Raw genomic sequence first — 15,054 nt, forward strand, 5'->3', positions numbered from 1 at the left:
ATGATATAATATAGACCAGAAGGTATTGCAAGCAGCATCAAAATTTCAATGTTCGTGTTACAGAATTAATATACATATTACAAGATTCAAGTCTGTAGTTAGACACATGATTTGATTAAAAACAATTTGCACATTCTCATCTAACTCAAACACTTTTTACATGACTATCACGAGCGAAACGCATTTTCTTAGATGTAACGAAAAATATACATATATAACTATAAAATAAATATAAAAATGTATACGATATATATAAAGCTTCCTGCAGTCTATTTCCAAAATGTATCTGTCGATGTTATGAATAAGGAGAATCATCAAGATTCGCTAGCAAACAGTATCAGGAAGCCACTATTCTTCGAGATTAATAGCTAACTAATTACTACAATCTGTTAACGAAAGAAACTGCTATAATTCGCTTCTAGAACTTTTACCAAAGTAAACACTATACTATAAAAGACTGTCAAGTAATTTTTCCGAGCGATTTTCCGGCCATCGCGAGATTCGTTTACGTCGGTCACTAGATGTGAACGATAAGGAGTCGGCGAAGCTCATAAACGCCGATTGCGTTATGAAACTGCTGCGAGCAGATTCGAGACGCAGCGGTTAAATCCCATTGAAAGATATCCTTATTGATTTTACACATTCGCCTGTGGATATATGAGACGATAGGAAAGACGAGGAACGGCAGGAGGCACACGCCACACGGTTTCTCGCGCCAGATTCATTCTCGTCTGGATCATTTCGCGAATTAGCCTGAATTCGTAAGTCAAACATAATTAGCAAGCTTCGTGAATTCCAAGCACGTTCAGATCCAGCTCTTTATTTGCTCCGTAACGTTCGCTGCTCGAAGATCCTGTTACGAGCTCGCTCGTGATGCTGAATCGTACGTTCACGCTCATCTTCGCACTCGCAGTCTAAGCGTTTGGAATCTAAACGAATGGAAAGTAGCTGCTATGACTGCTATTAAGCTGATAATTGCTATGATAAATGCTTAAATTGTTTTCACATATCTGGTGGAAAAGTGAAATACTTGAGATTTAACCTTGGAAAAGCGCACCTTCTAGAAGAGCATGCGAATCGAAATGATGTAGAATATACTTACGTAACATGTGTAATCACTTACGAGAGTATTCGAGCACTTGTCGTGGAAGACTCTTATGAATATATCGTGTGTCTTGTAAAAAAAATTTTTGGAATTTCATCAGCGATGCAGCGAGTACAAGGGTCACAGCGCAGGATCAAATAGCAGAAACGAGCATATTCTTTATCACGTTACATTATATAAATATTTTTGTCTTTGAAAATTTATAACGCCAGAGGTATTTTATTCTAAAATTTGAGAAAATATTTGCCCAAAAATCTTCGTCATAGCAATTTCCTGCAAAGTGCAGAAAACAGGAAATCCTTGAGTATCGAAATAGTACATGTTTGAGGAAAATGATGCAAAGAGAAAAAGATGGTCAACAACCTCAGAGAACATCAACTTGTGTACGTAAATAAAAGGGTGGATATTAATTAAGGAGTAGACACGCGTGTACTTACATCGGCTAGAGTTTAGCCGGTAAACGAGCCAGTATTAGGAAATCGATGCAATTGTTCTGGAACTTTAGATACGAAGCTCGATTGTGGCGAGAAACTATCATTACGACTAAGTGGTTAGCCGATCCCCGGAGGGTTGAGTGACGCGTGAAACCCTGGAAACACGACGCCTTTTCATACCCACGCGTCTCACAGTAGCCATAGCCAGAAGAGTACAGCTTCTATTAAAATTCGTAACGCGCTTACGTTAAAGCGAATCGTTCTATCTACGTTTCTTTTCGTAAAACGTTACGCCATAAATAGAACGATGATTCCTTACGTTCTCACTGGACTACGAATATTTATGCAAATTTACTGTCGCGCGAAAAACGTACCTTCAGCCCAGGAAGAGCACAAGTTATTTCGAGAAGTTTCTAACAGCGGAAGTGGGATTCGAAGAGAGCGAAATTAAAATTTACGTTTTTCTTCATCGTTTTACATTACATGTTTATGCAAACTCACACATCCTTACGAATATAATTAGAAAAAAATGGAACCTGGGCAGAGATCAGTTTTGCCCACCAAATATTAGAATGGATACTGCACCTTGAATATTTTATACATTCTTGCATATTATGTACATCTTGTGGATTTTTGCATCTTTAAATTTTCCATAAATGCATACAAATCCGCAGTCTAGTTCTCGTAATTTTATCGTGCGATCTTGTTCTTCTTCCATGGAATAATTATTAAATTATGAGAAGAATTTTGTTATGGAAATGTTTTTTTGTAAATCTTGCTCCGGGAAATTTCTGTATAATTCAGTATAAAGATATTGCTATTCGGATTTTTAAGGAAAATTCAAACGCAGTACATTTAAATTTCAATACATATTTATTGAACTTTATACGTGCCATTTTGTTTCACGACCTTCCTCCATCTTTTACGCAACTTGAATATTCCATCCTTCCAGAACCTCTCAGATTTTTCGGCGAAAAATTTTTCAATATGATTTTTTACATCCACGAAAAAGTTAAAATTTTTTCCATTGCGGGAATTTTATAATGACCTAAATAAGTAAACATCTGAGGATGCGATGTCTGATGAATACAGTAGGTGGGGTAGCACATCCGAACCAAGCTCCAACAGCTTTTGTCGAGTAGTCAAAGACACACGAGGCTGTGCATTGTCCTGATGAAACGCGACGCCTTCCCGATTCGCTAGTTTTTGTTCAATTGCTCTCTTTAATTCGTCTAATTGCTAGCAATACTTTTCCAAATTTATCGTCTGGTTGTTTGGTAGAAGCTCATAATACAAGAATCCTTTCCAGTCCCACCAGACACAAAGCATGACTTTCTTCCGATGAAGACCGGCTTTTGGGGCGGCTAAAGGAGATTCATTCCGCTTTCCAAAGATATTTTCCGCTCAACATTATTATAAGTAATCCATTTTCTATCCCTCGTCACTGCTTGTTTCAAAAATGGTGTCTCCTCGTTGCGTTTATAGAGCAAGTCTCAAGTGAAAATACGATCGATCAGATTTTTTGCGTTAAATCGTGGGGACTCATACATCAAAACGGTTTATATAGCCAAGCTTCACAAAATGACCATGAATGGTGGATTTTGATATTTTGAACATTTCTGCTAATTCAAGTGTCGTAACGCGCGTGTTATTCTCGATCCGTGTTTCGATCTGGTCTTCATCAATGTTGAAGGACCTACCCGGGTGTTCATGATCTTCAAGGTCGAAATCATCAGCTTTAAACCTAGCAAATCACTTCCGCACATATCTTTCAACTATACCACCGTCTCTATAAACAGCGCATATCTTGTTGCTTGTGTGGAATTTTTACCTCTCCGGTAGAAGAAAAGCATCAAATGCCTATAATGTACTTTGTTTTCTTCTATATTTAAGAGCGTATAAAACTAATAAAAATTAATGTATCGAAACGAAAGTTTTTTCTAAAGATGCCTGAAATATTACCTTTTAGAATATGTACACGTGTCATTGGTTTTCAATCGTTTTGATATATTCAGACCTGTCCTAATTCCAGCTGCCGAAAATCGACACGAACTTTCCGAACGTATAATTTAACATAATTCATAATTAAGTATTTTGTGTCGATTGTTATAGATATCTCATACTTCTGCAATATTTATACCACAATCATTTCGCTTCACCTTTGTCACAATGATGATAGCATCATTAGATATAGATCTAATGTCATTGTAATAAAGACTTGATTGCTATATAGAAGTGCAAAGACTATACGAACAGAAATTATATCTACGTTAGTGCCTTATGAATGCTTTCTACAACCAGTAATTCCTTTTTATGATATTCCACAGCTGTCTTTTTACACTTTTGCAATTTTTATCTGTTTGATCTTTTCTTTTGTTAGGGAAATTAAATTATACCGAATTATAATGGGAGAGATATTATTATTAAAATTATGATGATTGTAAAAGAAGAATCTAAATAGAAATTAATTCGATATGAAGGATTTATTGCAATCTTCCGCGACGGGTACTGTAAATACGTTTCAGCTATATTACGAACATAATAGTAGAAATACACGAGTAGAAAAGGAGGAAGAGAAAGCACGGAATAAATCCCTGCATAACATATCAATATCAATATATGCTTTAATTAGAAAATACTTCAAAAATACATAGTTATAAAGCGCTGAAAATTTATTGTTTGTTCGGTTATCAAAAACTGTATAAAAGCAAAGGAATAAAAAATTCCATCTCGCTAGGTTAAAATTAACACACGCTTTTATTGTTCTATCGAATGAATGCTATCTTGTGTTTGTTTTAAGCAGTACAAATTTACAATTTAAATCGTTTGTTTGTAGAAGGCAAACAACTATACGCTATTGACGCAACATAACAATTATCGATTACTCGTATCGTTTCGATACGTGTCACGATTTTTCTAGCGATTTTTATGAACTGCAACAAGATCGACGATACGATTACATGTCAAAGAAATTTATGTTCATCGAAGAACACACGTTAAGTCACTGCAACGCCCACGTATGCTTCTTGCTTTCCACAGTGCCAAGTTAGGTATCGATCTTGCATATTCAAACGCAGATTAGATTATTTTTCCTTACGTGTGCTAATAAACAAATTCACCGCTCTATAAATTATTACAGTTATCTACACGAAACAATATTTACATTGAATAAGAAGAATTTGTTTATATTCTAATTACTTTCCGGATTATATATCTCTGGCTTTAATATTTTTTCAAGTTACCTCAGGCGAATAAAGCAAGAGAAGCGATTACAAACGTTCTTTCTTATGATTATATCTTGTAGTTTCCCTTGCTATACACGGTAAATCGAAAGAAAACTAATTTCCTCGCCTTTTAAAATGTTTCTGCATACCTAATCTCGGTTCTACAAAAAACGGCAGTTGTTTATGATTCAAAGAAAAAATGATTTACACGAACCACTTTATAAGACTCGTTCCTTTGCTCGAGCTTGCATGTCAGCAATGAAATTTTTATGAACGAAATTATACAAACTTGGCAAAGAGAAATAATACACGTTTATGTTAAAGAAACGTGTTATGTCATTCATATTTCCCAAATTGCACTACATATTTTATTGAACGAACTGTTCTACTTTAATCTTCGTATGATGCAAAAAAGTTATGAATATGTATCGCGTTGCAAGAACACCGATAACATTAATATCCATGATATCAAACGAGGATAATATTATTAATATTAATAACATTGTCACCTTGCTCTCGCAACCAATTAGAGCGTCATTAAAGACCTCTGCAAACACAAACTTAATGAAACAATTGTTAAAAAGAATCGAATTGCTTTATGGAAAAAACCATATTGAGACGTAATAAAAGTAGACGCGAACTCTGAAACATGAATATCGCTAATAAGTTAAACAAAAGTTATTATTATCATTTCGTGTGTTTCGTTAGATATTCGCCAAATATACGTATGCAGCAGTATAATATCCTAAATTGATAGAAAATATTACAACAGTAATTGGTGAATTCTTGATTTAGTTAATGTATCCAATGTTAACTACATATTATGTAACAAGGAATATTTTTGGCCTTCATTCATGAATTTTGGAATTGCTATTATAAGTAATTGATAGTATTAAGAACATTTAATTGAGGAGTTATTTGGAATACTGGCGTATCCGACAATATCGTGCTCCAAGATACTCAAAATTGAATTTTCCTTTCGTTTATAGAATCGCGATATTTGTAAAAAGCCTAAAAAATAGATAGCGCACAAACTTCATTTTTGATATAAAATAAAATTATATCGAGAAAAACGATTACTTTACTTCTAAAGAGATGATATGATTGTGAACGTCCTTTTCTCGAATATCAATCAGGTTTCCTCGTTACATTCCAATGATTACGACATTGAAAGTAGTTACGTATGTGCAGTATCTCATTAAACGTACATTTAAATAAATATAAAGCAATAAAAACAGATATAAGGGTTTTTAAAAATATTTATTCAATAGAAAACAAATATGAGAGAAAAAATTACATCTGTAGCTTAATTTGACGCCAAATTTTATCGATAGTAAATGAAACATTTATGAATTAATTTTACTGTCTTATAACTCAATTTTCAATTTAGTTTTCAATTTAATTTTTTGCAATTTTACATTTCGAACGTATCGAAGTTATCGGTATTATTAAAAGTTCAAAAGATAAATTAAAAAAATACATGTATATTTAAAAGTATCATGTATATTTAAAGATAAAAATTGATAAAAATTCTCTCTCGGCATTTCGTAAAATTTCAAATTTCTTTAAAAGTATCTCTTTTGTAGTTTTTAAAATATTAGATCGGAAAAGGGTGTCTCTCCAGAAATTTAGAGTCACGTATAATAAAGTCTGCAGATTATAAAAATGCGATAATCTGCGAAAAGGAATATTTCGAGAAATACCCGCAATCTGAAGAGCCCCTCAATAATCATTGAAGACATTTATGTAATTACAGTTTGGTATTGAATTTTCTACGAGAATTATTTTTTCTAAAATCGTGGCATTTGTTTTTTCTATTGAACTCCACAATTAAAAAGTAAATTAGGATTATACTAAAAGCTATACGTATTTATTACCCTACCTTAAACCGAAACTGTAAAGAACTGTTTCCTAAAATATGAAACAAAAATCCATGTAACCATGCAATTGCCTGAATTTATTCGTTTTACGGCTAATCCGGGCGAGGAATTTTTCGTCGTAGATTTTCGAGCTTTCGTTCCGCGTCAACTACCTTCCATAATTAAGTTAATTAAGAGAAAGTAGCAGCGTATACTCCTGCAAACCTATTTCCCGAGTATTTCTAGGTATTTCAACGACCGCGAAAACGCGCACCTTCGTCGGATTATACTTGAAACAAGAGGCAATGCAGTAAAATGAAACGAAAAAGTAAGGTAAAAAAAAGAACGAGAAGAAAGAAAGAATGAAACGGCAATATCCATCGAATCCTTTGTTTCTAAGAATGGCTGCCAGCTCGTGAAGAACGTCGACGACTATTGCGTGCGTGGGTGACGCGTGCCTGACGTCAATTTATCGTCGCCGCGACGATAACGATTATTTCGTTGGGTTGCGCCTCCGTTATCGCGTTATCGCATTTTATTGGAGGCCAATGTCGAAGTCGGCGAAATGAAAAATTTACAATTCGTTGATTGATAAGACGAACGTTTTCTTTGAATTTTTAGCGCAATGTTAGCTCCTGTTTCACGACATATTGGTTAGGCTTGCCACGATTTATTCGGAAAAACGCGAGAGGATTTTTCAATTTTGGTTTTCTACCATTTCGATTAAACCAACTGTAAATGTCCATTATTTGTTGGAAATTCGTTTTTACACCCTTTGACGTATGAAACAGTGAATTTTCCTTTATTTGCAATTGGCAACGAAAATTAAAAAATATGAACTTTTGTATGAATTAATAAATATAAATTTCACATTATGGAATGTTATTATTGAAATGTTAGAGGAGGAAATAAACCGAACTTTTAGTGAAAAATTGCTTGTTCCAGGGAACGAAGTTATTTGACACCTGGTTCTGAATACAATGAAATCGTATTATAGATCATAGCATCAAAATAATATTATAATAAAGCTAATCGCCAACTAATCAATAATCGCCAGCAAACTATGTATAGTCGATTATAATAATTTCATATACGTTCAATAAATACCCGAAGTCTATTAATCTCTACATGGAAGTAAAGGGAATCGTTGCTCTTCCAATATATCAGGAAGTGATTCAGACACAGCTTCAAGCGGAAGACTGGCCGTAGCAAGTAGTAAAGTCTTATCGATGTCAGGCAGTCAGACAGTCAGACAAGCTACCACACCCACCGATTATTCTCGAACATTTCCTATCGCTTCACGATATTTAATATTAACCGTGATATTTTAAACCAATTTCCGTTGATTATTACGTCGAAGTACGATACTTTAGTTCTCTAATACGTCATCATAAATACTGACGTAACCGATAATCATCGAGACACGCACAATGTAATATTAACTGTTTAACGAGCCTGATTGAACGCTACAAGAAAAAGTTTCCAGAGTTCTTGAACCGTGAAAGTACGAGGAAGTAGGATGCTTGTGACTTTTAATGATTTGACTAGAACTTGCAGTAGTAAGCGAAGCGAAATTGAGTTTCGCGTACGTAATTTGGATTTGCACTGATTCGAGGATTGTTAATGCCTTCGGAAAGCCTTTTCAAAGGCTTCAAAAAGGAAATATATATCGACAAATTGCAGATTGTAAATTTGTTTGCTTACTAAGTATAAATATTACAAAACATTTTTATTATAGCTTTTTATATTTATTACATTTACATTTATTTATACATTTTTATTATTGCTTTTTCCTTAGCGTGATTATAGAATAATCGAAGATCACAGAAAGATTAATTTAAAAATGAGTATAATTTAAAATGGGTATATATAATTAAAATGTTAGTATATGTTGTTGCATATATTATATATTAATATATAATTAAAAAATGAGTCTCATCTTGCAAAGGCTGTCCTTTTATTTAATCTTTTTATGAAATATGTATTTTTATCACCAAATCGTTGTCTGAGAATCAATATTTGAAAAATATTATCTTTGGAAGAACTTCGCAAATACCGTGTATAGTTAAAAGACTTATTTTTAGACCTATGGAATTGTTCTCATTTTAATTATGTCATATTAAAATAATTTCTTTTGATTATCAAATGACGTTAAAATATGATTACTCTTTCCACAACTTCTTAAGTTTACTGTGTATATCTAAAAGACTTATTTTCGGACCTACAGGATTGCTCCCATTTCAATTATGTCATGTTAAAATAGTTTCGTTCAATTATGAAGTAACATCCAAATCAGAAAATCGATAGAAGTAAATTTGTCGTACTTTTCTTGCATCTTCTTCACTCTAATATTAATATTGAATTATAAATCAATACAACATTTCATATAAAATTTTAATTTTTGCTTTTAATGCCGAACAAAGTCTACAACATGACAATCAGATGTCAATTTCCAACTTTAGAAAGAATATATTTCGTGTGTACCAATCTGGTAAAATGAAATGTAGAGAAAACATAAAATGGAATAATGAAACGTAGTCATATGGAGTATGTTTTCATACTCCATGGTACGTAATATCATCGCGTAAATGCAACGTAAAGAAGACGTCTTATCGAGAGGAAAGGAACGATAACCAAGTATATGTAGGCAAAGAGGGGAAAGTTATCACGACACGAACATGCCAGTGGGCTAAAATAATTCTTTGCTATATTCTGTGCAAGATCTTACTGCTCGTGTTTCCTGGCTTCCTGCTTTCCCTTCTACGTAGTCAGGAATCCTTTCTCTCCCTAGCCATAATTTTCGCGCATCAGCCTGCTCCGTAGTTTTTTTTTTTTTTCTCCCCTTAACGCACGCCCACGCAACTCTTCTCAGTGGCAATTTCCCCTTGCGTCCTCGAACTCAGTTCAAGGTGACATTCTATGGATGAGAATAGAGAATCTTACGAGATACTTATTGTTATTTCTGGCATACCGCCATTTTATTTCTACGAATGGGGCGCCATCAAGTCTCTTTTCCTTTTCCCCCCTGTAAATAAGCTGCTGTGTATTAAGTTTGTTGGAAAGTTGTCATAAAGGGATTTTTCTGAGCTTAGGCGAAATATACTGAAGTGAAAAAAGCGATCTATCGCATTAGGACATTTAGGAAAAATTCGATAAACTTGATAAGTCATTAGGAAATTAGGAAAATCTTTAACAAGTATTACCTCACATAACTCTTTGGAAGCGTAAAAAATTAACATCTTCGGTGTTAGTAATATTAACATTAACAAATAACCACCGCATTGGAAATTTTGTAAGCGAGTAATAACAAGTAACGAACAAAAATTATTCAAGCTTATATGAAAATACATTGATCGAAGTTCTTCGCGTCCTTTCATGGCAAAATTGTTCAAAATTATTTTTTCATCACTCTTATAGGATGAAATATATGTGAATCATTAACATTCCTAATGCTTAAGAAGAAAGTAAAACATCCTACAGAGAATTAATAGGATTTTATACATTTAAAAATTATTTGAAGGTCTAATGAGAGAAGACGTAGCTTAATGGAAGAGCTTAATGAAAGTCAAATAGAAACGTACTAGGAGATTGCATTTAAGGAGATTGCAGCTACTACAGTAAGGACGAAGAAAGTTTCGTATATATAGCTGGAGCAAAGTTAATTGATCGCTCAAAGCCACTTAAACAATGTCACAAGATCACAACTGATCGCATCCTTTATGATTTTACTATATATTTCGACTTTACTATATGTTTCGTCCATGTTTGAGATAGAACGTGAATATACATATCGATAAAATTGGAATTAAAGGTAGAGAAGATACTTGCGGTGACAGACAACATCTTGAACGAACACTCGTCGTAGTTAAATACAAACTTGTTAGAATTGGTCGAGTTACAGATCGTTTAGATCGACAATGGTTTCACGTTTTCTCAATAAATCCAAATCTCTGGAATCTTTTCTAATTATACGAAATTAAATCTTGTCTACGTAAATGTCAAAAACATTTTAAAAAAGGCAAAGAAAGATATGAAACATTGGTTTTCCATTACAAATACATAAATATGACAGATATTATCGATATCTGTGTTTCCTGTAGTATTTATATTTTTATTGCTCTTCTTGAAAGTTATTAAATAGATACATGATTGAAATGCAATATATATATTATACTATATACTATTATACATTATACTACTATACACTATATATATATAATGTATAAATCGAAAATAAATAACGAACTCGTTAAAATTTGATAAAGACATAAAAATTATTTTCCGTTACGTAACAAACAATTATCTGGACGCTTCTTTTCAGGCAAAATTTGCAGTTTCCATGAATTTTGAAAAGCTTTGTCCCATCACAGATACATCCTTAATATCGCAGATTTCAAGTAACCTTTTGGAACGAGCTTTCAAAAAGCATGGAATAGATGCTCGCTACAAAGAGCAGCCGATGGACGCTTTTGCATTTGCTAATTAAAAATCAGCCGTAGGCATACTGCATACATTCGAGCACCCGAGGGAATAGAAAAAAACAACCCGGAAGCAAGAGAGGTCGTTACAGAGTTAATGCACGCGATGGTTGCGAATCCGATACAATCAATCTATGAATGAAAAACAGTGTCGCTGATAATATAATTGACAATTGATATTTATTATAAATATTTCTTTTTAATATATTAATAAACTGCAGGAGATTTGTTTTTATCTCTTGGTTTGAATTTTTTCCTAGTATTTCGCTTCATTCTGAATGTCATTCATTACTTCCTTTCTCCTGCCTTATTGCGCAATTTTAGTAATTGTATTTTATTAAGAAAGCAACTCCGTTAGTCACATTGCTCCTTCTTGAATTCCCAATTTAAATTTGCTATTTTACTCCGCACTGTTTTACTTTGAAAAAGTAATTTTCTATTCGCTAACGAGAGCCTATATTCTAGAGAAAATAAATTCCATATCCTGGCTTTCATTTATTTGTGTCTCCAGTATTACATATTTCATCACTACACGAGTTCTCATACAAAAATATGCTCCGATATGTAACAGCGTTGGTATTATATCATAAATCTTGAGAAACCTACCACAGTTGCCAGACCATGATACACATGCGAACTTAATCTTCGCATGCGGAAGCGTAGCGTTGATTGTAAAATCTGGCAGCGCTCGTATCGTAATTACGAGTTCCGCTTCTGTAGTATGAAATTATGATTCAGTCCATTAAAACGCAGGAAATATAATATTGAAATTCCAATAGATCATAGCTTGTATAGTTCGTGGAAAATTTTTAGTTTTTTTTTTCTTTCTTTAAATTTAGTCGCATGTTTATGAGTAAATGTGGTTCGCGTGATAGTTTTATGAAATGTACGTGAAGTCGAACTATTTTCTAGAACGAATTACCAGTGTGTGCTGTCGTGATATTGACATGACGATTTTAAAATATTATCGAACTTTGAAATTAAATAGTGACTGTGATTAAGTAGTGATTAAATATGACGATGACATATGAGAGATTTAACGTTGCATAATTGTAGAGAAAGTTCGTAAAGAAATGAACTTTTTTCATTAACAAAGGACAAGGGATAATTGAAATACATTCACGTAAAAAAGGTTTACGAATATCGATAACACTGGATGAAATGAATAAGCGAAATTTTGCGTTCCGTTTTAATAATTGAAATCCAGAAGAATTTATTTCTTAAAATTAACTGAGCTAAATACCAAAGTTTCCGATCGATACAGACAGATCTGTCTGGGTCATTTAACCGATATCAATTATTTCAACTGTATCTGTCAGTTCAGATGGAAGAAAAAAATCTCTCCAAAAAGTCACAACGTACGTCAAGACTTCAACGTGAAAATAAAATATCATAATAAAAGTTTCTGGTTTTCTTAAACTATCAACAAATTCTATCACGATGAATTTACAATTAAGAATACCGAAAAGTTGAGAAAATATATCGAGCGCGTGATCAACGTGATGAAGTTGAGAAAAAACAACTGGAAGGGATTAAAAATCTAAAATAAAGCAAGGAATATTAAAACGTATTAAAAAATATCATTTAAAATTAAAACAAGGAATCACAGTGAATTTTACGAATTATAAGTAAGACCATGTAATTCGTTTTCGATAATTAAATTTAAGAATTTTAAAAAATTAGAAGAATTCTGATTATGATAAAAATTTTGATCGAAGAATATAATTCGAAGAATATAGTTTCTCCCAAAGCAACTGAAACATTTTAAATCGACACACATCACAGGGCAAATTAAGAAAAGAAACCTACTTTATTCTACTCGGTTCCTTTCGAGCTAAATTTTGCTTCGGGGAATGCGCTTACGACTAACCGGATCTTGGCCTGTATGAAAAGAGCGACGAAACTTTGGAAAAGAATTGCAAGCGAGAATAGAATTCAAGATTTCCTGTGGTTTTCACCACCAACTTTATCTCGATAGTGAGTTTAGCATGAAAGAATTTTACTGCTTCACGAAGAACGGTTATTTTTTTCGATCGGGAGTCCATGACACACTTAAAAAATGCATTAAAAGTGGTATTGCTCGAGTTCGTGCCAACACTTTTGTTGCAGTGTGTTAAAATTAAATATACATACTCGCATGATGATAAAAATTCTTTTTTATTTTTTTATTTTTTTTTTTTTTGTCAGGCTTTCTCCTAAGGAAAAAATGATAATATTAAAATAGTATATAAATAGATGTTGCATACGTAACAATATTTCTTTGATATAGTGTTGTTTGTGCAATCCATTTAAATATTATTTCTGTCCCTATTACTAATAATTAATATCATATTATCCTAAGCGAAGGTATGCTATCTTAGTACTCTCGACAAATTTCTCTAATTTTCATTGCACTCTGTATGAAACAGTGGAGTTTTTTATATTTTCCTCGGTGATCACGATAATAAAAAATTTAAGCTCCATTTGAAAATTCAGAATACAGAACTGTTTGAATTAAGGTCCTCTAGAATATCCACAAACGAAAGAATCGATTATTTTCTTAAAATATCATTGACGACATCCATGTAATTTCGAACTTATGCAATGCAATAGTTTTTCTATTTATGGACTATTTATGGACCCGTTTTTATAACATTGTACATATGTTCTCTACCAAATGATAAGCAAATAACTTTCTTATTTTAGAAAATATTCTAGGCAATAAATTTTAGTCCCATTAAGATATACGTAAAAATGGTTGAGAAACACAAAATTAATATATATATATACAGAATTCCAAATCTGACAGTAAATTTACTCTACATGCTGTTACGGATAGAAGAAAGTTTATAAAATAAAGACTATAAGAAGACATCATAATTTCGTAAAATGAATTTATATTTAATAGGAGCAATGAATACCATAGAATAGATGACTGTTATCAATACGATAAAAATTTTTAGTACAGAAGTTACTAATATTCACAGTATATCGATTTTAAACTTCCCTTTATCTGCTACTGTACAGTATTACAGAATCGTAGTTATCAAGTTGGTTATCAAGAAATATCAACGTTCAAAACTAGGGAATCAATCAGATCGATTTTGATGATTGATTGTATTATAAATAGACAAGAAAAGAATTTACGATAACAGAAAAGTGTATATGTATTAAAATGTTTATTTCATTTACTTTTATTCTTTACAGAAAATGCCTGCCATCTACAAAAGAGAAGCGGAGAAGGTTCCGGAAGAACCGCAACCGGAACCGGTGGAGGAGATGGTTGAGTCGACGCTAAAGACTTTTGTGAGCACGGAGGAAATAAAAGAAGGTAAATCTTTCTTCGCTTTGTCTTTAAACATGAAGATCGCGTCACATTTTCCACGGTGCAATAACTAAAGTTATATAATCGCGTTTAGTTGGCACAGAGGCGGTGACCGAAAAAGAAACATTGGAAACTCAAGTGGAGAATCTCGGCGTTGAGCTCGCGGAGGAAATGGGAATACCAACATGGGCACTCGTAGCGATCCTAATAGGTAAAAGCAAACGGTCGCGTGTAGATCATTCTTATTATTTTATCCGCCAAAATATTGACCACCACGCAAAGTAAAGCGAGCTACATATTTGAAATAAAGACACCTGCGTTTCTTTTTAGAAAATCTTGATGTACGACGATCTTAATTTTTTAGATACTGATTTTTTTTTAATGTCTGGGTCCTTTAGATTCTTTGCTGCAATAATTTTGAAGTCTTGTAACTTCTCTTTCTCTCAAAGTCTCTAAAACTATGAATTATTACAAGTTTCTTTTTAGATGCAAATTGAGTACACTTTAATTGGTAAGACATGAAGTGTATATATTGTTATAAATATTAAAAATAGAATTATTTATAAATTGAAAAGTTAATTTATATGCTATAAAAGCAAAATATTTTTAGTTTTTCTAGTATGATATTGAGAAGTTTGAAGGCTTTAAAT

At 32.8% G+C, this 15,054-nt stretch overlaps 1 protein-coding gene across 3 annotated transcripts in view; it reads left to right on the plus strand.

Annotated features, from left to right (window-relative positions):
• The window catches only part of LOC122568522 (synaptotagmin 1), a 35,438-nt gene that overhangs the window by 6,952 nt on the left and 13,432 nt on the right, over nucleotides 1-15,054 (plus strand). For 2 of the 3 annotated variants that reach the window (XM_043728347.1, XM_043728346.1), the window contains exons 2-3: nucleotides 14,287-14,410; nucleotides 14,499-14,615. In XM_043728347.1, the coding sequence (XP_043584282.1) occupies nucleotides 14,290-14,410; nucleotides 14,499-14,615 (238 nt within the window). In that variant the 5' untranslated portion in view covers nucleotides 14,287-14,289. Of the gene's footprint in view, nucleotides 1-11,846; nucleotides 13,078-14,286; nucleotides 14,411-14,498; nucleotides 14,616-15,054 lie in introns of those variants that run through there. The other variant, XM_043728345.1, reaches the window with a different exon arrangement.

Source organism: Bombus pyrosoma, linkage group LG6 (genome assembly GCF_014825855.1).
Source record: "Bombus pyrosoma isolate SC7728 linkage group LG6, ASM1482585v1, whole genome shotgun sequence".
NCBI classification, from domain to species: Eukaryota; Metazoa; Arthropoda; class Insecta; order Hymenoptera; family Apidae; genus Bombus; species Bombus pyrosoma.